The sequence below is a fragment of the Salvelinus namaycush genome, chromosome 19 (genome assembly GCF_016432855.1).
Source record: "Salvelinus namaycush isolate Seneca chromosome 19, SaNama_1.0, whole genome shotgun sequence".
Classification (NCBI taxonomy): domain Eukaryota; kingdom Metazoa; phylum Chordata; class Actinopteri; order Salmoniformes; family Salmonidae; genus Salvelinus; species Salvelinus namaycush.
The window spans coordinates 30545806-30571064 of record NC_052325.1 but is presented as its reverse complement, the minus strand read 5'-3'; the positions used below and the strand labels follow the sequence as shown (position 1 = coordinate 30571064).

The 25259-nt window shown below is 43.9% G+C and overlaps 1 protein-coding gene across 1 annotated transcript in view; it reads left to right on the top strand.

The window, feature by feature from the left end:
- The window catches only part of LOC120063978 (UDP-glucuronic acid decarboxylase 1-like), a 40010-nt gene extending 15377 nt beyond the window's left edge, over positions 1–24633 (top strand). Inside the window, exons 4-9 of the mRNA XM_039014288.1 lie at positions 8731–8850; positions 9160–9202; positions 20735–20796; positions 21292–21349; positions 21558–21667; positions 24499–24633. Coding sequence (XP_038870216.1) covers positions 8731–8850; positions 9160–9202; positions 20735–20796; positions 21292–21349; positions 21558–21667; positions 24499–24633 — 528 coding nt within the window. The remainder of the gene's footprint in view (positions 1–8730; positions 8851–9159; positions 9203–20734; positions 20797–21291; positions 21350–21557; positions 21668–24498) is intronic.
- The last annotated feature ends 626 nt before the right edge of the window (positions 24634–25259 follow it).

Here is a 25259-nt window from a genome sequence, read left to right as displayed (position 1 = left end):
GAATTGATAGCCTTTGTGCGTTTTTGGTTGCGTGGGCATCTTGCATGTGTTGTGTGGCCTTGTGTTTGAGTGGTTTTTATAGTGTTTTTAATTGTGTGATCAAAAAATATATATATTTAGTTAGTGTATCGTGTAAGTTCAGTCTGTGGTGGTGATAACGATGTGTGTGGATCTGGTTTGTTTTCTCTATAGGACACATATATCCCTGTCTTGGATGAGGAGTTATCCCATCAACACATTTACATATAGAATCATTTTAAGTGTGCAGCTTTAGTTCCTTCCCTCTAGTCCTCCCATCTTGTCTGAACTGTCCAGAAGGTGTTTCCATACAAGCTTTAAAAACAGGACTAGCGTCCATCAAATTCTGGCCATGGCTGTCTAAGAAGTCTGGACTCAAGTCCTCTAGGGCCATAATATGTGTCTATTGTTGCCACTCCATTGATTTGGTTAATGTCATGGATTCACTGGAAACCAAACACCTGGTTTGTTTGGACCCAGAGGATCTTAGTTGACATCTCACATATGGCTCTGGTCAAAAGTAGTAGGGGACCTTTTCATACGCAGCCCTAGTTGGTTCAGACCATATTCACGATTGGCCTACACTTTTATACAACAGCTTACCAAAATATTCAAATAATGATTGACATATTTTAATTTAAAACATTATTTTGATGAATTTATTCATCAATTCATTCATCAACAGGTGTGATGTTCGGATGTACCGATCCTGCACAGGAGTTGTTACACGTGGTCTGCCACTGCGAGGACGATCAGCTGTCCGTCCTGTCTCTCTGTAGCGCTGTCTTAGGCATCTCACAGTATGGACATTGCAATTTATTGCCCGGGCCACATCTGCAGTCCTCATGCCTCCTTGCAGCATATGTTAAAAAAAATAATATTTAACCTTTATTTAACCAGGAAGGCTAGTTGAGAACAAGTTCTCATTTACAACTGTGACCTGGCCACGATAAAGCAAGGCAGTGCGACACAAACAACAACACAGAGTTACACATGGAATAAACAAACATACAGTCAATAACACAATAGGAAAAAAGTATATATACAGTGTGTGCAAATGAGGTAGGATAAGGGAGGTAAGGCAATAAATAGGCCATAGTGGCGAAATAGTTACAATTTAGCAATTAAACACTGGAGTGATAGATGTGCAGAAGATGAATGTGCAAGTAGAGATACTGGGGTGCAAAGGAGCAAAAAAATAAATGACAGTATGGGGATGAGGTAGTTGGATGGGCTATTTACAGATGGGCTATGTACAGGTGCAGTGATCTGTGAGCTGCTCTGGCAGCTGGTGCTTAAAGTTAGTGAGGGAGATATGAGTCTCCAGCTCCAGTGATTTTTGCAATTCGTTCCAGTCATTCGCAACAGAGAACTGTAAGGAAAGACGACCAAAGGAGGAATTGGCTTTGGGGGTGACCTGTTCAGGAGTCTTATGGCTTGGGGGTAAAAACTGTTGAGAAGCCTTTTGGTCCTTGACTTGGTGTTCTCGTACCACTTGCCATGCTTTAGTAGAGAGAACAGTCTATGACTGGGGTGGCTGGGGTCTTTAACAATTTTTAGTGCCTTAGCCTGACTAACCGGTCCCCCCGCACATTGGCTACCCGGACTATCTGCATTGTGTCCTGCCACCCACCACCCGCCAACCCCTCTTTTACGCTACTGCTACTCTCTGTTTATCATATATGCATAGTCACTTGTAGAGGTCCTGGATGGCAGGCAGCTTAGTCCCAGTATGCACTACCCTCTGTAGTGCCTTGCGGTCGGAGGCCGAGCATTTGCCGGCAGTGATGCAACCAGTCAGAATGCTCTCGATGTTGCAGCTGTAGAACCTTTTGAGGATCTGACGGCCCATGCCAAATCTTTTTAGTTTCCTTAGGGGGAATAGGCTTTGGTGTGCCCTCTTCACGAATGTCTTGGTGTGTTTGAACCATTCTAGTTTGTTGGTGATGTGGACATCAAGGAACTTGAAGCTCTCAACCTGCTCCACTACAGCCCCATCGATGAGAATGGGGGAGTGCTCGGTCCTCCTTTTCCTGTAGTCCACAATCATCTGGGCGTAAACAAGTCAGAAGTGAGACTGAAAGATAATGGTGGCATAAGGCTAGATTGTATTAATCATTTACATAAAGTGGAGTGACTATGTGTTATGTAAGGGTAAAACTGTATAAAAGGAGAGTGCTGAGACTGGAAAGATTAGTTGGTCCATGGGCCAGCTTGGCTTGTTACTTTGTAATAAAGTATATTTGAATTCACAGGTTCCGGTATCTGAGAAGTATTATTGGCCGAATATTTCCACGACACGTGCAGCCAGAAAAACAGCATAGTAGCTGCATTTTTTAAAGTTGTTTTCTGGTTACATTTATTTGGACACATCCATAACAATGAGCTAATGAGGCGTGATTTCGCCTGGCAAAGAAAATGTGCTCTCTCGTCAGGACATTGTTGTTCAGAGGAGCTAGCCAACAATACAGCTAACACAATCACTTCATGTTACGGCTATCGTCATATTCTTCCTCCTCCTCGGACGAGGAGAGGCGAGACGGGTCGGACCAATACGCAGAGTGGTTAGTGTTCATAATGATTTATTAAAACGAAACTGAATACTGAATTACAAAACAAAATAAACGAAGTGCATAAACCGATACAGTACCGTGTGGTGCAACAAACACAGACACGGAAACAAACACCCACCAAAACACACGTGAAACCCAGGCTGCCTAAGTATGATTCTCAATCAGGGACAACGATTGACAGCTGTCTCTGATTGAGAATCATACCCGGCCGAACACAAACATCCCAGTATAGAAAATCAAACATAGACAAACCCACCCAACTCACGCCCTGACCAACTAAATAAATACAAGAAAAAAGAAAACAGGTCAGGAACGTGACACTTCAAACTGAAGCTGGAAAGACTGCAAACTAGCTGCACTATTCTATTTATATTTCTTTGTATATATCCATAAAAATGATGTAAGCTGATTCATGATTTTGACTGGCTGAGAAATGCTGACTGCCTTCCTGTTTCGTCCTGCCGACACGTTCGTTACTATGGGACAGCAGGAGATCAAATTTGAATATTGAAACAATGTTGCAAATGCTGGAGAGACAGATGGCAAGGTTTATACAAATCTCCGCAGTTGAAAACTCAATTTTAGTCTAAAAGAAATGTGAGATAATGTCTAGATGCTTTTTATAGTGGAGATCAGGTTTATAACGTGCCTGGCTGGGCTGATGTGACAGTGGATTGCGCAGTCAGATGGAACAGAGTAAATAGGCATTTTAACGTCATAGATTTAGCCGGTGGTAACTTGTGGAATAGACATTGGTTAAAACCGCATTCAAGCCAATCAGCATTCAGGGTTAGACCCATCCGTTGTATAAGGGTCAATAGAAGGGTCTCCTGAGTCCAAACAGAGTTTGTAGAAGCTTTTAGTTAGTTAGAGAAACCATCAGATCAACATGTACTCACTTTGTGTGCAACCTGGGTTGTGTGATCGATTGGTTATCACGTAGGAACAACTCATGCACCATTGGAAGATTGTCGAAGGATCTATCCATCCATTAGATTAGGTCAGTATTTTACATGCAGGGATAGTTTGAGATTGTGGGCCATTGGGGTGTCCAATGCCGGTCCTGAAGAGCTACTGAATATTGTTTTAGCCCAGGACTGGTGTGTTAGTGTTGGGATGGCGCAAAGCCCTGCAGTAGACCTAACTCTCCAAACCTGACTGAGAAATCATCCAGCACACAGAACGGGACTGGCTATTCTTGTTTTGACAGTACCTGTATGTGTGTTCAATGTGTATGTGTTTGTGTTTGTGTGAGAGTAGTCGTTTTGTCTGTTTGCTCACCAGAGGGGTATTCCAGAAAGCTTAATTAGTGATTTACCAAGATTTTTCCAGAACTCTGGCTCCAGAAAGAGAGCCTGATCATAGCAGCAAATAAATACGGGACATCTCCGCCGATCAGATTATTTTTTGTCACTATGGCCTGTCCTTTCTTGGAAAATCCACTTGACATCAGAACATTCATTGCTTGCCTTGCTTTACAAAGGGAACAAATTATTGGACTTCGAATACATCCTTTAGATCATTCAGAGTTGAAAAAAAAATTACGTTATCGTTTTTCCACACAATCACTCATGTATCTGGTCAATTTACTCAAAGCATATACAGTGCCTTCGGAAAGTTTTCAGACCCCTTGACTTTTTCCACATTTTGTTACGTTACAGCCTTATTCTAAAATGGATTAAATAAATAAAAAATCTCAGAAATCTACACACAATACCCCATAATGACTAAGCAAAAACAGAAATACTGTATTTACACAAGTATTTAGACCCTTCGCAACGAGACTCGAAATTGAGCTCAGGTGCATCCTGTTTCCATTGATCATCCTTGAGATTTTTCTACAACTTGGAGTTCACCTGTGGTAAAGTCAATTGATTGGACATGATTTGGAAAGGCACACACCTGCCTGTATAAGGTCCCACAGTTGACAGTGCATGTCAGAGCAAAAACCAAGTCATGAGGTCGAAAGCAATTGTCCGTAGAGCTCTGAGACAGGATTGTGTCGAGGCACAGATCTGGGGAAGGGTACCAAAAAATTCCTGCAGCATTGAAGGTCCCCCAGAACACAGTGGCCTCCATCATTCTTGAATGGAAGAAGTTTTGAAACACCAAGACTCTTCCTGGAGCTGACCGCCCAGGCAAACTGAGCAATCAGGGGAGAAGGGCCTTGGTCAGGGAGGTGACCAACAATCCGATGGTCTCTCTGACAGAGTGCTAGAGTTCCTCTGTGGAGATGAGAGAACCTTCCAGAAGGACAACCATCTCTGCAGTTCTCCACCAATCAGGCCTTTATTGTAGAGTGGCCAGACGGAAGCCACTCCTCAGTAAAAGGCACATGACAGCTCGCTTGCGGTTTGCCAAAAGTCACCAAAAGACTCTCAGACCATGGTGGTGACAGCAGCATGCTGTGGGGATGTTTTTCAGCGACAGGTACTGAGAGACTAGTCAGGATTGAGGGAAAGATGAACAGAGCAAAGTACAGAGAGGTCCTTGATGAAAGCCTGCTCCAGAGTGCTCAGGACCTCCGTCTGGGGCGAAGGTTCACCTTATAACGGGATAACGACCCTAAGCACACAGCCAAGACAACGCAGGTGTGGCTTCGGGACAAGCCTCTGAATGTCCTTGAGTTGCCCAGCCGGAGCCCGGACTTGAACCCGATCGAACATCTCTGAAGAGACCTGAAAATAGCTGTGCAGCAACGCTCCTCATCCAACATAACCGAGATTGAGAGGATCTGCAGAGAAGAAAGGGAGAAACTTCCCAAATACAGGTGTGCCAAGTGTCATACCCAAAAAGACTCGAGGATGTAATCACTGCCAAAGGTGCTTCAACAAACTACTGAGTAAAGGGTCTGAATGCTTATGTAAATGTGATCTTTCAGTTTTTTTAATATAAATTAGCAAACATTTCTAAAAGCCAGTTTTTGCTTTGTCATTATGGGGTATTGTGTGTAGATTGAGGAAATATTTTTTTATACATTTTAGAATAAGGCTGTAACATAACTTAATGTGAAAGTCAAGGGGTCTGAATACTTTCCGAAGGCACTGTATAGACCACGTATTTCCAGTGCAGTTTCGCTTTGACTGCTATACAAACTCTGTGTATTGCTTTGCAATTTTATTTTGCCACTGGAAGTTTCCTGTACAGTGTGTAGAGCGGTAAGAATAGTCTGCCTCGCGTTGAAGAGATTTTTTTATGTCTGTTGCATTTCCTGGCCATCAAGCTGTCCATATAATCAAGGAGGACTTTTACAGAATTGCAGGTACAGTAGGCTGCGGTCAATGGAATTCCAACAATGATTTTCTCATCTCAAATTTATAAATCTAGGTAACATGATAAAGATTTTTCAAACGTCATTCAAAGACCCTCTGGAGCAAATGAAGGAGACTACGTGAATAGAAAATATTTCCACAGCATAAACAAACAGGTAGCTATTGAATACTTTCACCAAACCAAATCATTTTCAGAAACAGTCATTCAATTCTTCTTTTTTTTCTCAGATGATCTGTCACGCCCTGACTTTAGTTATATTTGTTTTCTTTATTTTTTGGTTAGGTCAGGGTGTGACAAGGGTGGTTTGTTTAGTTTTTGTATTGTCTAGGGTTTTTGTCTTGTCTAGGGTTTTTGTTTATCTATGGGGATTTTGTATGGTCTAGGGGTATGTAGGTTTATGGTGGTTTCTCGTTGTCTCTGATTGGGGAGCCTATTTAGGTTGCCATTTTCCACCTGTGTTTTGTGGGTAGTTGTTTTCTTTTTTGTGTTGCAGCACCTTTCAGGACTCTTTCGTTTTCGTTTCACTCTCTTTGTTATTTTTGTTTAGTGTTTCTGTTTTAATAAAATAACATGAACACTTGCCACGCTGCGCTTTGGTCCAATGACTACTCTTCATCCGAAGACGAATATCGTTACATGATCTGTGACTTCTATGGGTTTACAACTTAACAGAGAACACATTGTTGCCCATGTTGTCATGAAAAGCACTATGAATTCAATAAATTATTATTAATCCTACATAGGCTATAGAATGGGCCTACCACTGCAATTGTGACATAGGCTACAACAACTTCCATATTAGGCCATAGCCTTGACACTTAATATCACCAGCGTTGCAATAAAAGTGCTCTATAAAGTGAACGTGTTGTTACTAATCAGCCATGTGTGTGAGCTAGGCCTATTAGATATTGGAATTGTGTCACTTCACTTGGCCAAGCTCTCTCTGCAATTTTCTGCCAGGCTCCATCTCTGTTTTTTTCAACGGTGGATGTATTACTTTTTGTTGGGTAAATATGTGAACATATTCGTTGTGTTGTTTCAGTTGTTTCTTGTTCTAGACTTGTGAAATATCTATCGTTGTTTCTGTCATCGACATGAGGACTTTTTCAATGTTAGTTGACAGGTCAACCAATCTGCGCTTTGCTTAGCCTATTAACTTAATCGAGAAGCAGCCGCTCTGGAGCCAAGAAATCCTGGACTCCCTCATCTGAAGACAAGACCGATATGTTCAGGAAATCCTGAATTTGTTCAACCATCTTTCTGGAATACCCCATCTGGTGTCCTATAGAGCTGTGTGTGTGTACCAGTGCTCGTCCAATCCCAACAGTCGATGGGGCTTTGTGTAATTGTTGCTAATCCCTCCATCACCAGAATAGGATGTTCTCTGTTTACGTATATTAATTACTCTGGTGTACAGATCACAATAGACTTTGCATCAGATGACAAACAACAGATTCTGGAGGAAATCCTGTGAAGACATGTTTTTTCTATTGACTTTGAAAACAAATGCCAAATGGCGCCAGCATGTTAGATCTGTAAAACAAATGTTTTCCCAATGGTTGTTTTGGATGCAGTACCGGGTCCAGCGTGTTTGGGTGGAACCCCACCCTCCAAAAATGTTTTCTAGAAAGTGACATATCTGTCACGGCTGTCGTAAGAACGGGACCAAGGCGCAGCGGATGTTGAGTTCCACATATTTAATTTAAAGAGAAACATAAACAAAACAAAATGTATCAATAAACGAACAACTAAACGTGACTACATGATGCACAAACACAAAACAATATCCCACAAACACACGTGGGAAAAATAGCTACTTAAATATGATCCCCAATTAGAGACAACGATTACCAGCTGTCTCTAATTGGGAATCATACAAAACACCAACATAGAAAATATAAACTAGAACACAACATAGATATTATAAACTAGAATACCCCCTAGTCACGCCCTGACCTACTACACCATAGAGAAACAAGGGCTCTCTATGGTCAGGGCGTGACAATATCATTTGAAAGCTGCAGGACTTTTTTTGAAAATCTAACTCAAATCTTACTGCTGGCAATGTCATGATAGAAAAAGGGAATGGTAAAATAAGTTTGAAGTTTCTTCACCTGTCTGGGTCTTATATACAGTATGAGTCAAAAGTTTGGACACACCTACTCATTCCAGGGTTTTTCTTTAGTTGTACTATTTGAAGACTTGAAAACTATGAAATAACACATGTGGATTTCTTTTTTTTGGCCTGTTGTATCTCAGGCTCTGTAGTAGTCACATTATCCTTTATCAGATTCCCACAGTTCTTACCTTTCTCTCAGTACTAAGCATGTGTTTGTAGAACTTATAGTTTTGAAACCAAAATTTATGTTATGAGAATAGTATACAATATTATGTGTCATTTGGAAAATGCCATCAGAGTTTAAGATGTTTTATCCTGACGTAATGATCTGATCGTGTGTGCCTGTCTTTAATGTTCTGTAAACAGGTTCAGAAAGGGTATGAATTTTGTGCCTGGTGGTTTTAATCCTCCAACCATATCCATTCGGTATTTGACTAGTCTGATGAAGATAAGCCTGTGAGTCATAGAGCCTGTAGTTTTACACTAAACTTTGACTCCAGTGTTTTTGGTTACATTGGTTTACTTTATGGTCTGCTCTTCACCTGGTTTTAGAAATGTACTGTAAAATGGTAATTACATGACAATAACTCATGAATGACTTAACATCCTCAACCTATCCAGTTGTTTCATCAGTGCATTAGGGTAGCCCTATGACACTAACCATAACCCCCCTCTTTTGTCCTGTGCCATGTTAGGATTTGTGTACTTCTATTCTCACCCCTCTATTTCCTCTCCCTGTGCCCACAGGAAGGAGTGGAGGTGAGGGTGGCACGCATCTTTAACACCTTTGGGTCCCGGATGCACATGAACGATGGCCGCGTGGTCAGCAACTTCATACTGCAGGCTCTACAGGGAGAGGCCCTCACCGTACGTCCACTACTACTAGCACTGTTACTATCTCTCTCACTCAATCACTCTCTCACTCTCACTTTTCCTCTCTCGCTACTGTTCCCTTACCAATATTTCTGCTCTCACACTCTCTACCCCTTTTAGTGTTACTATCACTCTCAACAACTCGCTCACTCTCACTCATTTTCTGGGCAGTCTGACAGATGGACAGACTGACTTGAATCTCTCTCCCTCCCTCTATGATTCAGCATCTACCACTTTTCTCTGCACATGGTGTACATGACAATCACATTCTTATTAAGTTTCATTTCACCTTATTTTTTATAGGTGTATGGTAGCGGATCCCAGACGGGGGCTTTCCAGTATGTGAGGTAAGCCTGACTGAACACACTTCACACCATGCCTGGATTCATGTGTATAATTTTTTTGTGTATTTCCATTGGAAGTAGGCTACTTGAAAGTATTTTCAATAATTTCCTATAAGTAGCTTACTATTTGCAAGTTTTTTCAAATACTTATTTCAAATACAGTACCTGAGTTAAATGCATGTGAGTGTATTTGAGTCAGTATATTTTAGTATTTTCAGATACATGCCAATACTTTCCAACTATATTTCCACATACAGTACATTCCAATATTCAACTACTTGTCTTTTCAAATGAAAAATATCTGAATACTTCGAAATGTATGTTAAAGTAATTTAAATATTTGAAATAGTATTTGAACGCTTCACACACACACATTGTTCATCTTTAATTTGCTCTCCGTTTTTGCTCTCCGTTTGTGTCTGTGAATCTCTGCATGCTGTTTCTGTGAAAGTCTCTGACAGTAGCTTAAAGGGCACTTTCTCTTGAAGAAACAAAATGTTGCTCAGTGGAAAGGCTGTTTGTCTCTAAGGAGAAAATTGTGGCAGTATGTGTTAGTGTTATTTTATTATGTGCTCTATAGGCCCAGACCTTTAAGCATGCTCTCTCCTCTAAGGAATTGTTGGATAACCATGGAGGAAATCATCCCCAAGCTTTTGATGGGCTTAATAATGCTTTCTATGAATTAAGTTCAAGGTATTTCTAACGCAGACTCGGCCTTGGGTGGAGGGGCGTAGGGTTCTGGATATATCGACGTAGTAACACTCGCAAGAATCTGGAGGCAATGGACATGCGGCTGGCTGGTCATGTGAGCTCTGGCCACGAGTGTTTGGAGGGTAGAAAATAAGTTAGATTTGCTTTACTTCCAAAGGGGATGGAATACAATACTAACCCCCTCTATCTCTCTCTTTTCATCACAAATACACCGCCTCATCCAAATCCTCAGTCTTCAAAGAGGTTTTGGCGATTGCTGTGCTTGTGTGTGAGAATGATTTTTGGGGGATCATTTAATCCGGCCTGCTTTCATCGACGGTGCCATCTGATCATCTCACAACACACACACACATGCTGCACTGTAGAAAGGGAGCGATCAGAGGCAGATGGGTATTTGAAGCTCTCCTATCTCCTCCGAGCAAACATTAACTGGAACCTGAATGGCTTTAATTAGGCTTGCATAAACAGTGGGGGAGCCAGGACCTTCAAGTGACCTCTCTTCTATGTTTCCTCCTCTCTCATCCACTTCTTATGACTTAGCCAGACTTTGCTAAATGACTTCCATAGTCTGTGAATCAGCACATTTTGTGGATTTGGTCGAAACCAACCAAAACTCAAATCTACCCTCCCCTCCCTACCCTCTGAGTTCAAGACACAGGTTGATATTTTATTCCTCTAAAAGAACACAGGAACTGCACTAAGTAGCCTTAAACATTTGTTTTTAAAGGGACGTAGCAATTGTTCAAAAGGTGTTATTGAATAAAATGTTACCCTCAAAGTCAGTCATGTTCCATCTTTTGGAAAAGCATGCTATTGTAACCCACCGTTACTACACATGTAAAACACAGTCCGTACTGTGAGACTTACCTCACAAACCTACCTCATTTTACCATAGACTTACCTCATACACTTACCACAGACTTACCACATACACATAATTCACAGACCTACCTCATAAACATATCTCACAGACTTACCCCACACAGACATACACTATAAACTCAGAAAAAAATAAACGTCCCTTTTTCAGGACCCTGTCTTTCAAAGATAATTCTTAAAAATCCAAATGACTTCACAGATATTCATTGTAAAGGGTTTAAACACGGTTTCCCATGCTTGTTCAATGAACCATAAACAATTAATGAACATGCACCTGTGGAACGGTCGTTAAGACACTAACAGCTTACAGACGGTAGGCAATTAAGGTCACATTTATGAAAACTTAGGACACTAAAGAGGCCTTTCTACTGACTCTGAAAAATACCAAAGAAAGATGCCCAGGATCCCTGCTCATCTGCGTGAACGTGCCTTAGGCATGCTGCAAGGAGGCATGAGGACTGCAGATGTGGCCAGGGCAATAAATTGCAATGTCCGTACTGTGAGACACCTAAGACAGCGCTACAGGGAGGCAGGAAGGACAGCTGATCGTCCTCGCAGTGGCAGACCACGTGTAACAACACCTGCACAGGATCGGTACATCCGAACATCACACCTGCGGGACAGGTACAGGATGGCAACAACAACTGCCCGAGTTACACCAGGAACACACAATCCCTCCATCAGTGCTCAGACTGTCCGCAATAGGCTGAGAGAGGCTGGACTGAGGGCTTGTAGGCCTGTTGTAAGGCAGGTCCTCACCAAACATCACCGGCAACAACTTCGTCTATGGGCACAAATCCACCGTCGCTGGACCAGACAGGACTGGCTAAAAGTGCTCTTCACTGACGAGTGGCGGTTTTGTCTCAGCAGGGGTGATGGTCGGATTCACGTTTATCGTCGAAGGAATAAGCTTTACACCGAGGCCTGTACTCTGGAGCGTGATCGATTTGAAGGTGGAGGGTCCGTCATGGTCTGGGGTGGTGTGTCACAGCATCATCGGACTGAGCTTGTTGTCATTGCAGGCAATCTCAACGCTGTGCGTTACAGGGAAGACATCCTCCTCCCTCATGTGGTACCCTTCCTGCAGGTTCATCCTGACGTAACCCTCCAGCATGACAATGCCACCAGTCATACTGCTCGTTCTGTACGTGATTTCCTGCAAGACAGGAATGTCAGTGTTCTGCCATGGCCAGTGAAGAGCCTGGATCTCAATCCCATTGAGCACGTCTGGGACCTGTTGGATCGGAGAGTGAGGGCTGGGGCCATTCCCCCCAGAAATGTCCAGGAACTTGCAGGTGCCTTGATGGAAGAGTGGGGTAACATCTCACAGCAAGAACTGGCAAATCTGGTGCAGTCCATGAGGAGGAGATGCACTGCAGTACTTAATGCAGCTGGTGGCCACACCAGATACTGACTGTTACTTTTAATTTTGACCCCCCCTTTGTTCAGGGACACATTATTCCATTTCTGTTAGTCACATGTCTGTGGAACATGTTCAGTTTATGTCTCAGTTGTTGAATCTTGTTATGTTCATACAAATATTTACACATGTTAAGTTTGCTGAAAATAAACGCATTTGACAGTGAGAGGATGTTTATTTTTTTGTTGAGTTTATATACAAAAGTATGTGGACACCCCTTCAAATTAGTGTGTTCGGCTAATACAGCCACACCCGTTGTTGACAGGGGTATTAAATCGAGCACACAGCCATGTAATCTCCATAGACAATCATTGGCAGTAGAATGGCCTTACTGAAGAGCCCAGTGACTTTCAACGTGGCACCATCATAGGATACCACCTTTCCAACAAGTAAGTTCATCAAATTTCTGCCCTACTTGAGCTGCCCCGTTCAACTGTACTGTGCTGTTATTGTGAAGTGGAAATGTCTAGGAGCAACAACGGCTCAGCCACGAAGTGGTAGGCCACACAAGCTCACAGAACGGGACCGACGAGTGTTGAAGCGCGTAGCGCGTAACAGCTGTCTGTCCTCGGCTACAACAAACACCGCATTCCAAACTGCCTCTGTAAGCCACGTCAACAGATGAACTGTTCGTAGGGAGCTTCATGAAATGGGTTTCCATGGCCGACCAGCTGCACACAAGCCTAAGATCACCATGCGCAATGCCAAACGTCGGCTGGAGTGGTGTAAAGCTCGCCGCCATTGGACTCTGGAGCAGTGGAAACGCTTTCTCTTGAGTGATGAATCACTCTTCACCATCTGGCAGTCCGACCGACGAATCTGGGTTTGGCGGATGCCAGGAGAACGCTATTTGCGCCAATGGTCCACCCACACAGACAGCATGGTGAAGAAGGCGCAACAGCACCTCTTCAACCTCAGGAGGCTGAAGAAATTTGGCTTGTCACCAAAAACACTCACAAACTTTTACAGATGCACAATCGAGAGCATCCTGTCGGGCTGTATCACCGCCTGGTACGGCAACTGCTCCGCCCACAACCGTAAGGCTCTCCAGAGGGTAGTGAGGTCTGCACAACGCATCACTGGGTGCAAACTACTTGCCCTCCAGGACACCTACACTACCCGATCTCACAGGAAGGCCCAAAAAAATCATCAAGGACAACAACCACCCGAGCCACTGCCTGTTCACCCCACTATCATCCAGAAGGCGAGGTCAGTACAGGTGCATCAAAGCTGGGACCAAGAGACTGAAAAACAGCTTCTATCTCAAGGCCATCAGACTGTTAAACAGCCATCACTGACATAAAATGGCTGCTGCCAACATACTGACTCAAATCTCTAGCCACTTTAATAATTAAAAATTGGATTTAATAAATGTATCACTAGTCACTTTAAACAATGCCACTTTATATAATGTTTACATACCCTACATTACTCATCTCATATGTATATACTGTACTCTATACCATCTACTGCATCTTGCCTATGCCGTTCGGCCATCGCTCATCCTTATATTTATATGTACATATTCTTATTCATTCCTTTGTTGTTGTGAAATTGTTAGATTACTTGTTAGATATTACTGCATGGTCGGAACTAGAAGCACAAGCATTTCGCTACACTCGCATCTGCTAACCATGTGTATGTGACCAATAAAATGTGATTTGATTTGCATAGTGCCAACTGTAAAGTTTGTTGAAGGAGGAATAATGGTCTGGGGCTGTTTTTCATGGTTCGGGCTAGGCGCCTTAGTTCTAGTGAAGAGAAATCTTAACGCAACAGCATACAATGACATTGCAGACTATTCTGTGGTTCCAACTTTGTGGCAACAGTTTGGGGAAGGCCCTTTCCTGTTTCAGCATGACAATGCCCCTGTGCACAAAGCAAGGTCCATACAGAAATGTTTTGTTGAGATCGGTGTGGAAGAACTTGACTGGCCTGCACAGAACCCTGACCTCAACCCCATCGAACACCTTTCGGGATGAACGGCTACCTCCTCTCTGTCTAGCAGTATGTCAAGACAGCAGACCTCTCATCACTTTCCAGGATGCATTTCACCCACACGGCCGAGGCCTCAGAGGGCCAGAGGGAGACAACGACAACTCCGATACTTTAGCACCTGACAGAGCTGATTCGGTTGAGGTGATGTCACATATCTCTTCTCAGTGGAACAATTGGCACCCTGAGGAATTGAGGGGGAGATGTGGACCTTTTTATATGATTGTGTCAAGTGGCGGGTGGAATGAGCACTCTTTTTCTCATGGCACACTTTCTTTTATTTATTTTTGTGAACTGTCTCTGTCTCTCCTTTCTCTAGTCTGCTGCTAAGTTTGAGTACTGTCTTGCTGCTTTAAGGCCAGTTTTTCTTGCAGGAGGTGCAGTAAACTAAAGAGTGAGTTTACAGTGTAATCCATGAATGTTGTCTTGCCCTCTAGCCCTGCTTAGTTTAACTGTGATCTGTGGGAAAAGGTTTTCTCTTCAATACAGGTGCTTATAGCATTGTCTGTGTATTTCATCAATGAACCCGAAGGTATTCATCTGTTGAAGCGTTTTTTGGTTTAATCTGAATTCATGCCTCCACCGTAGTTCTGTTATTATTTTGTCTTTATTTATAGGGCCTCAGTCTCTCGATTAATTACAACTGCCCTGTAGGAAACAATTTGAATAATAACACAGGAGCGTTTTGCTAATTCTTTTTGCATCATTTCTTTCTTCGTTGGAATCTGTTTTATTTTGCCAATTTGGTGTTTTGCTCAGTACAAACTTCCAGACACAATCGCACAGAAAAAAAACTCGATTTTGTCAGCGAGCTCTCAAGCTTTAGTGTGGTAATGGCGAAAGAATATACGAGATAGTAGGAGTTTAAACAAGGCTGCTCCAAAAGGAAGATAATAATCCAAACAAAATAAAAGGAGAGACAAATACATTTAGTTGGAAATAGAATAAGTGGACATGTCTTGGTACGTCTTCATTCAAACTAACAGCAAAATTATTCAGCAGTTAGGCTTGGGCTTGTGACAGAGGATTAGTATGAGGGATTTAGAATATTTCTCTCTGAGGTCATTTAGTTTGGAGGACATGACAGAACGAGTGATCCAGACTTTTCTACCCTGTCCTCTTTGGTAAACTGATGTGTCATCTTGTGGAGGTGGATGATGTTGAGAGGGAGGAAGCGACAACGCCTTTCCCTCGCTCTTTTCTGGTAAAAGAACGAAGAAAGAAAGAACAACTGTAGAGAAAAAGGTCTATATTGATGGATGGCTGATAAGGGAGCCAGTTGTATCCTCTTCCCAGTAGGAGCATAGTGGTTGTTAGTGACTCAGCCTGGTGAACTTCAGTGGCATTAACACAAAGGCCACTACACTACATTTCAGTGGCCAAGACACACACGTGCAAGCAGACGCACGCACAGACGGACTCACTCACACGCTCACTCTCATGCTTCCAGGCACGGGCACACACTTTCTTGCGCACAAACACACACGCACACAGGCACACTAGACCCTGTCTCTGCAGCTAGCCCAACCTTGTCTTTGAAGTCATTTAGAAATTGATTGTAGATCAATGTGCACAAGCAGTAAGTTAAACACGTTGTAATGTAGGTGACTCTAGATTCAATCCAATTGTTTTATCATGTTAGACTCTTCTTTAAAACCTGTTTGTGAGAACAACACCGGAGGCACTCAGCATTAGCAATAGGGCTGGGAATTGCCAGGGACCTCACGATACGATATTATCATGATACTTAGGTGCCGATACGGTATGTATTGCGATTCTCACAATTCTATATGTATTGCGTTTGGATACTGTGATTTTACTGCGACTCGATGTTCCAAACATGTTGTTCAGCATACGTCTGCTGCAGTTGGATGAGAAAACGAGTTCTGATCTGTCATGGAAATAAAAGCGCTGAAAACAAATTGTCTCTCTATTTAAGAAGATGGAGGACAAGCTATGAAGGAAAGGTACTGGAGTTTTTGTTCAGGTACAGCCAACTAGCGCAAAAATAATATTGCAATATTGTCAAAACGATATGATATATCGTAAAAAATAACATCCAGATGTGTAACTGTATAAATGTTTCCCCATTACTAATTCCCAATATCACTTGTAGACTAGGAGACAAACGTAGGGAAGGAGAAATCGACAAAAGTAGATTCTTTAGTGGAGTTTGGTTCAGTTTGGTGTACCTGGAGGGGATGCATGGTTTAAGACAGCCTCAAATTCATTCACAATTGATATAATGGGAGTGTTAAAATGTCCGCTGCATTAGGTCTGGTTTTGATCCTCCTTCCGGCTACAAGGTGTGCATATTGTGAGCCTGGTTTCCAGACAGTACTTCTCTTGCCCTGGGATAAATAAGCAGACAAAGGTAAATGTTGACGCGACATGCTGTGTTTGGCCGCTTGTGATATATAAACCTGGTCTTGGGGGCTTATACACACACACACACACACACACACACACACACACACACACACACACACACACACACACACACACACACACACACACACACACACACACACACACACACACACACACACACACACACACACACACACACACACACACACACACGTTCACACTTAAACGATTCTGTAGTAGAATACACACGTGTTCTCTCCCTTTCTCTCTCTCTCTCTCTCTCTCTCTCTCTATCACACACATTGACATTTATAGAACCGCACATGCAAGCATTCACTCTTCTCATCGTTGTGTTGGATCTCTCTGATGGACGTGTCTGTCTGTATATTATCTGTATGATGTTAGCTTCTCTGTTCCATCCTGTTTTATATCTCTCCGTAGAACTTCACAAACCAGACTAATAACTCTGGCTTTAATGGTGTTCCGTACAACCCTCAGAGGTTGGCAAAGATGTCCACATTACAGTTTTTTTCAATTGTTTAAGCACAATTTTGAAAACAGGGCCCGGTTTGTCAAAACACTACACACAATTAGCACAACCCTACACCAAAGTAGCACAACACTTCAGATCATTTGCAAAATGGAACACTTTTGTCAAAACTATACACGACTTCATAAAAATTATATTTTGTTACCATACGAAACACACACATTTCATATGACTTCAATCTTTTTGAACCAGTTACACACTGCTGTTGCTAACCTAAAACACTTTTAGCAAGTCTAATTGTCAGTGATTAGAGTAGTGTAAATGAAGTACACAGAGAAAGTGCAACTATACAAACACTACACAAGACCAACGCTGCAGACTGAGGAAAATATCATTTATTTCTCTCCATATACCCAAATCAGTCAACATGTCAACATGGAGAATCACAACAAAACATGTCCCAGTTTTCATGCTACTACAGTAGTGTGCATAACACTGTTATCTCAGCAAACAACAGACAAACTTAAAATACTGTATCCAGTACAGGTTACAATTACAGTAAATAACAACAACAACAAACATAAAAAATTATCAGAAAAAAACTGACAATATTGTACAGAAAATACTACAGTAAACATACTATACATTATCTCTTCGCCTAGCTGGATCTGGCCAGAGAATTTCATCAACATCACAAGCAATATCGTCATTAGCAAGACAACGCGGGAAGAACCGTCTTGAATGTCGAATCCATCCTTGCACAGCTGCGCCGTCGACTTGGTCACAGGCGTCCTCCATGGCCTGAATGAGGGGTACCTGAGCCTGGGGCTGGAGATCGTAAACCTTCCACCGCCATGCAGAGAAAAACTCTTCGATAGGGTTTAGAAACAGAGAGTATGGTGGAAGGTATAGTACTGTCAACTGTGGATGGTGTTGAAACCAGTTCTGGACCAAAGCAGAGCGGTGGAATGACACATTGTCCCAGAAGACCGTGTATTGCATCTGGTGCATTTCATTACCTACTGTGACGATGTGGTGCAATCGGTCCAAAAATGAGAGAATGTGAGGTGTGTTGTAAAGGCCCATTTTGGCATGATGGAGGACAACCCCATGCTGTGAAATGGCAGCGCAAAGGGTGATGTTACCCCCACGTTGCCCTGTGACATTGATTATATTGGTTGAAGGCATTTTGGTTGAAGGCAGGTGAACCTACCTCCTGCATTTTTATAGTGCTTAAACCTGATTGGTGTGTCTACAATTTAGCAATCATGTGTTTGTGCACCTGATGGCTGTGTTTAACAGATTGGCTCATAGGTGTGTTTATTTGACAGTCAGTGCTTTTGAATTGCAAGGAAGTGACATCATGATATACTTCTGTGTCTGATGTATACAAGTGTGTTTAGTGTTTTGCAAATCACTGTGTGTAATGTTTTGCAAATAGTGTGAAGCTGACAATGTGCTTACAGTTGTGCAAATCTAGCCTTGTGTTTTGCTCCTTGAGTGTAAGGTTTTGCTAATTGTGGGAAAAGTTAAATTGTAGTGTGTCAGCAATCGTAAAAAACTGTAAAGTTGGTTGAAAGCCGTTGTAGTGAGCGCTGCCTTTTTCCCAATGTGTTGGCTGTGAGAGTGAGGGTTTTATTGTGTGTGTGTGTGTGTGTGTGTGTGTGTGTGTGTGTGTGTGTGTGTGTGTGTGTGTGTGTGTGTGTGTGTGTGTGTGTGTGTGTGTGTGTGTGTGTGTGTGTGTGTGTGTGTGTGTGTGTGTGTGTGTGTGAGAGAGAGAGAGAGCATGCACGTGATTGCACCAGTGGGTTAATGTGTTGGAGTGAGTTTGTGTTAATAGAATGCGAGTCTAGGAGATTGAGAATGTGTTATGGAGTACCGTAATAAACCTCTGACTTGCTTCCCCTCATACTCAGCCCATCCTGTGACTCTTCCGGCATAACAGCCAGTGGACTGCTTTGTTGTTGGACCACTGAAGCCCCAGATACCAGACCCAAACACCAGACCCAGACCTACATAGGCTATCTGACCCGTGAGAGCTGAGGGGAGGAGAAAATGGCAGCAGCTTAGTTTAAAGAGAATACATGACTCCTGTGGACACACAATAACAAACACACACTATAATCAGAGATTAGCTGTCTGCGTCTAGACAGAGAGAGAGGCAAACTCCTCAGTATGCTGAAACAGCATCACAGCTCTACCAGGCCTCCTCACACACCACAACGATGTCTCACGCTATGATAAACCACAGCGGTTTATCATAGTGGAGCAGGGGAGGGAGTAGCCTAATGAATAAAGGAAATTATTGACGCAGGGAAGGGGAGGAGGGGAAATGAGGGATCAGCATTCTCAATTCATATGCAAACCAGGGTCCTTAACAAGCCGTGCCTAATGCGCTCATGAGTCTTAATTACTCTGAGACATGTTAACCCCGCATTGGTTTCCACTTCTGTCTCGTCCATTCAAATGTGACAATTTCCTCATCATCACCAGTCTGTTCAGGATCATCAGCACACACGCCTTGTCCACACACACACACACACACACACACACACACACACTCTCGCTCTCACTCACTCACTCACTCACTCACTCACTCACTCACTCACTCACTCACTCACTCACTCACTCACACACACACACACACACACACACACACACACACACACACACACACACACACACACACACACACACACACACACACACACACACACACACACACACACACACACACACACACACACAATGTAATGAATATAATTTATTCTGAGTCAAAATGGTTGTAGTAATCTATATGTGTGATCCATGCAAAGAGACAGGGGCTAACCAGGTCCCAGGGAAAGAAACTGGAGCTATGCAGACCAGGTCCCAGGCAAAGAGACAGGGGCTATGTAGACCAGGTCCCAGGGGAAGAGACAGGGACTATGTAGACCAGGTCCCAGGGGAAGAGACAGGGACTATGTAGACCAGGTCCCAGGGGAAGAGACAGGGACTATGTAGACCAGGTCCCAGGGGAAGAGACAGGGGCTATCCAGACCAGGTCCCAGGGGAAGAGACAGGGGCTATCCAGACCAGGTCCCAGGGGAAGAGACAGGGACTATGTAGACCAGGTTCCAGGGGAAGAGACAGGGGCTATGTAGACCAGGTCCCAGGGGAAGAGACAGGGACTATCCAGACCAGGTCCCAGGGGAGGAGACAGGGGCTATCCAGACCAGGTCCCAGGGGAAGAGACAGGGACTATCCAGACCAGGTCCCAGAGGAAGAGACAGGGACTATGTAGACCAGGTCCCAGGGGAAGAGACAGGGGCTATTTAGACCAGGTCCCAGGGGAAGAGACAGGGGCTATCCAGACCAGGTCCCAGAGGAAGAGACAGGGACTATGTAGACCAGGTCCCAGGGGAAGAGACAGGGACTATGTAGACCAGGTCCCAGGGGAAGAGACAGGGACTATGTAGACCAGATCCCAGGGGAAGAGACAGGGGTTATCCTGACAAGTGTATAGGTATTCATCTTAGCTCCATGGCAGTTGGTTTAACATTTGTACTGAGTGTGTTCTCTGCTGCCCGTCTGTGTTCACTTGCACAGCCTGATGATATGAATCTCTCTGTCACGTCTCTCTCTCCTCTCTCTCCTCTCTCCTCTCTCCTCTCTCTCTCTCTCTCTCGTGTGATCTAGTGAATGGTCTGGTGTCGTTGATGATCAGTAACATCAGCAGCCCAGTCAACCTGGTGAGTTTGTCCGTTACTCTTGAATCCAAACATTATAACGGTATCATCTATATCTGTGTGTAATTTAATGTATTTTTGAATTGTCAAAGCAAATGGATGATGATTAGTAAAAATACACTAACATATTTGACTACAGTTTTTTTTTGTCATACTGTGAACTGTGTAGCTATTCAGACGGTTCTCTATAGTACCTGTCAGGCAATGGATGTTACAGAATGGCAGCTATTCAGCCAGTTCACTCTGACATAATGTTTAGAGATGTGACAGTAGTAGGAGAGGTCCTGTAGAAAGAGGCTTACTGAAGTGCGTTATTGAAACACACACACCAGGGTTGTGCTCTGACCAACCAAATTGTTGTGCTTTGACACTGGGAGGTCGGTGTGCAGCACTCCGCTAAATTGCTTTTGAAAGGGTGTGTGCACTTTCATCTTTCTGTGTGTGTGTGTGTTTGCGTCTTCTTGATTTTCTGTGCTGATTCATGTAATCTGCCTGTAGGGGAACCCAGAAGAACACACCATATTGGAGTTTGCTGAGCTCATCAGGAGTCTGGTGAGTGAGTGTCAGATCAATAGACAAGCCCTCTGCAATAACACTTTTCCTTATTCTTCCCCTTGCTCCTTATCATTCTTACTTATTCTCTTTCAAGCTTTCTTCACCTCTCTCTACAAATATAATAGATCGCTGCTGTTCTAGGTTGGACTTGTACCTAACTGTACCCTTCTCTACCTCCCACTTTTCTCCACACACAATCACACACACAGTGAGCCGCAGTCAGATCCAGTTCCTTCCAGAGGGGCAGGACGACCCTCAGAGGCGACGGCCCGACATCCGCAAAGCCAAGATGATGCTAGGCTGGGAACCTCTGTGGTCAGTACATAAACACACACGCAAATGCTAGACACACACATACGCGCGCACGCACACTCACACTAGATACACACGCACGCTAGACACAAACACACACACACGACTGCATGCACACACATACACTTATGCGGCTAGACAGACATACTCTCAATGCATTTGATCACACTACAACACACAACAATCTTCCATCAGACGTGTGCGTAATGACAAAAGAGTGAATTGCTGTGTCATAGCTTATACAGGGTTGGCTGTATATATTGTATTAAACATTGAACATATTGTATATGACATGAATGAAAACACAGTACACTGAGGGAGGTATACAACCACTCACCGGACAGTTTATTAGGTACACCACACCGTTCACAAAAATGGATCGCGCCTACAGACAGTGAGTCACGTGGCCGTGGCTTGTTATATAAAGCAGACAGACAGGCATTCCGTTACTATTCAATTGAACAAAATGGTCGGAACGAGTGACCAAAGCAGCTTTGAGCGTGGTATGATTGACGGTGCCATGCGTGCTGGTTCCAGTACCTCAGAAACATCCGCCCTACTGGGTTTTTCAGGCACGACGAGTGTCTAGGCTTTACCATGAATGGAGCGACAAACAAAAAACATCCATTCAACGGCAGTCCTGTGGGCGAAAACAGCTCATTGATGAGAATGGCAAGAATCGTGCAAGCTAATAGGCGGGCCACAAACAGACAAATAACGATGCAGTACAACAGTGGTGTGCAGAACGGCACCTCGGAACGCACAACTCAATACTTGTCACGGATGGGCTACTGCAGCAGACGACCACATGAGCTTCCACTCTTGTCAGCTAAAAACAAGAAGAAGCGGCTCCAGTGGGCACGCCATCACCAACACTGGACAATTGAGGAGTGGAAAAACATTGCCTGGAGCATGAAGGTGAGTTCAGTCTACTTGAGTGGCCTGGTCAGTCCCCAGACCTCAACCCAATAGAGCATCTTTGGGATGAAATGGAACGGGCTGTTACCAGCATGAATGTACCGCCGTCCAACCTGCAGCAACTGCGTGATGTCAGCGTGGACCAACGTCCATGTGGAACGTTTGCGACACCAGGTAGAATGCCCCAAATAATTCAGATTGTTCTGGAAGCAAAGGGGGGATCGACCCAGTACTTGATGGGTATACCTAATAAACTGTCCGGTTAGTGTATAATACCACTCAGTAGAGAAACATGCCTGTCACTCACTCTCACCAGTGATTCACCATTTACTCAATGCACTGCTGTCAAATCACACTGCCCAGAGAGATGGAGGGGTGGTGCATTATGGGGGATGTAGTTTGACACTGTCTGGGGGTTGGATATAGGGGATCCCCAGGTGATGTTCTTTGAGACTACTATGATTGTTTGTGTTTTACGTGCGCTTGGACGTGCATGTGATATTGTGTGTGTGTGTGTGTGTGTGTGTTTCTGTGCATAAACACTGTATATACAAAAGTATGTGGACACCCCTTCAAATTAGTAGATTTAGCTATTTCAGCCACACCCGTTGCGGACAGGTGTATAAAATCGAGCACACAGGCATGCAATCGCCATAGACAAACATTGGCTGTATAATGGCCTTACTGAAGAGCTCAGTGACTTTTTTAAATTATTTTTTTATTTGAAAAAAATCTAACACCCTTTTCTCCCCAATTTCGTAGTATCCAATTGTTAGTAGTTACTATCTTGTCTCATCGCTACAACTCCCGTACGGGCTCGGGAGAAACGAAGGTCGAAAGCCATGCGTCCACCGAAACACAACCCAACCAAGCCGCACTGCTTCTTAACACAGCGCGCACCCGGAAGCCAGCCGCACCAATGTGTCGGAGGAAACACCGTGCACCTGGCGACCTGGTTAGCGTGCACTGCGCCCGGCCCGCCACAGGAGTCGCTAGTGCGCGATGAGACAAGGATATCCCTACCGGCCAAACCCTCCCTAACCCGGACGACGCTAGGCCAATTGTGCGTCACGCCCCATGGACCTCCCGGTCGCGGCCTGCTGCGACAGAGCCTGGGCTCGAACCCAGAGTCTCTGGTGGCCAAGCACTGCAATGCAGTGCCCTAGACCACTGTGCCACCCGGGAGGCCCGAGCTCAGTGACTTTCAATGTGGCACCGTCATAGTTTGCCACCTTTCCAACAAGTCAGTTCGTCAAATTTCTGCCCTGCTACTGTAGATCTGCCCCAGTCACCTGTGCTGTTACTGTGAAGTGCTGTTACTGTGAAGTGGAAACGTCTAGGAGCAACAACGGCTCAGCCGTGAAGTGGTAGGCCACACAAGCTCACAGAATGGGAGCGCCGAATGCTGAAGCTCGTAGTGCGTAAAAATCAGCTGTCCTCTTTTGCAACACTCCCTATCAATCAATCCAATTTTATTTGTCACATGCGCCGAATACAACAGGTGTAGGTAGACCTTACAGTGAAATGCTTACTTACAAGCCCTTAACCAACAATGCAGTTTTAAGAAAAAAAATGTTAAAGTATTTACTAAAATAAACTGAAGTAGAAAATTGACTGGCCCCATCGAACACTTTTGGGATGAATTGGAACGCCAGTTCTAATCGGCCAACATCAGTGCCCGACCTCACTAATGTTCTTGTGGCTGAATGGAAGCATGTCCCCACCGCAATGTTCCGACATCTAGTGGAAAGCCTTCCCAGAAGAGTGGAGGCTGTTATAGGAGCAAAGGGGGGACCAGCTCCATATTAATGGCCATGATTTTAGAAAGAGATGTTCGACGAGCAGGTGTCCACATACTTTTGGTCATGTAGTGTATGTGTCTATATGTGTGTGTTCATGTGTATGTTGCTGTGTTGCCAGGTACCGTTGGAGGAAGGCCTGAACAAGACCATCCAGTACTTCAGCCGGGAGCTGGAGCACCAGGCTAACAACCAGTACATCCCCAAGCCCAAGGCAGCCCGCCAGAAGAAAGGACAACCCAGACAACACAACTGAGCTCAGAGGGTCAAGGTTCACGTCATCCCCAAAGGCTGCTGGGTCACTGGAGGACTCAGGACCCTCCTCAGAGTACTCTCTTGAGATCGGAGCGAAGACAAAGACAACATATAAATGCCCTGTATCTTCTGTTGTTTTTTGCTGTGACGTTTGTGACATGAGAACTCAAACTGTCCCACCATAGAGACACTACCGTGGGAGATTTATTTTCAGACATTTTTTCAGACAAGATAGACTTGCCTGAATGAAAGAATAGGAATCACAAACAGAAAATACATAACAACGATCAGAATCCAGTCTTGCACTCTGGGTTTTTTGTCAATAGATATTTTTTGTTATTTAAGAGCAGGCTTGAGAGAAGTGTTTTGTTGCGTTATTTACTCTGTGCAGTTTTTGTTATGTTTTATTTGTTTGACGTTATCTATTTTATCTTTCTTGTTTCCTGTCTCTTAAGTAAAATACTGCTTTGTATTCCAACCATTGGTACATTGGAGGAGAGGAGGGGTGAAGCAGAGTGAGCCTCAGTGTTGTGCTTTGCCCCCCGTTCTACATTCGCCCTGGCGCCGTTCAGTGAGCTGTAAGCCTGGACACAAACACACACCAGGAGTGTGTTTCTGCGTCACTGT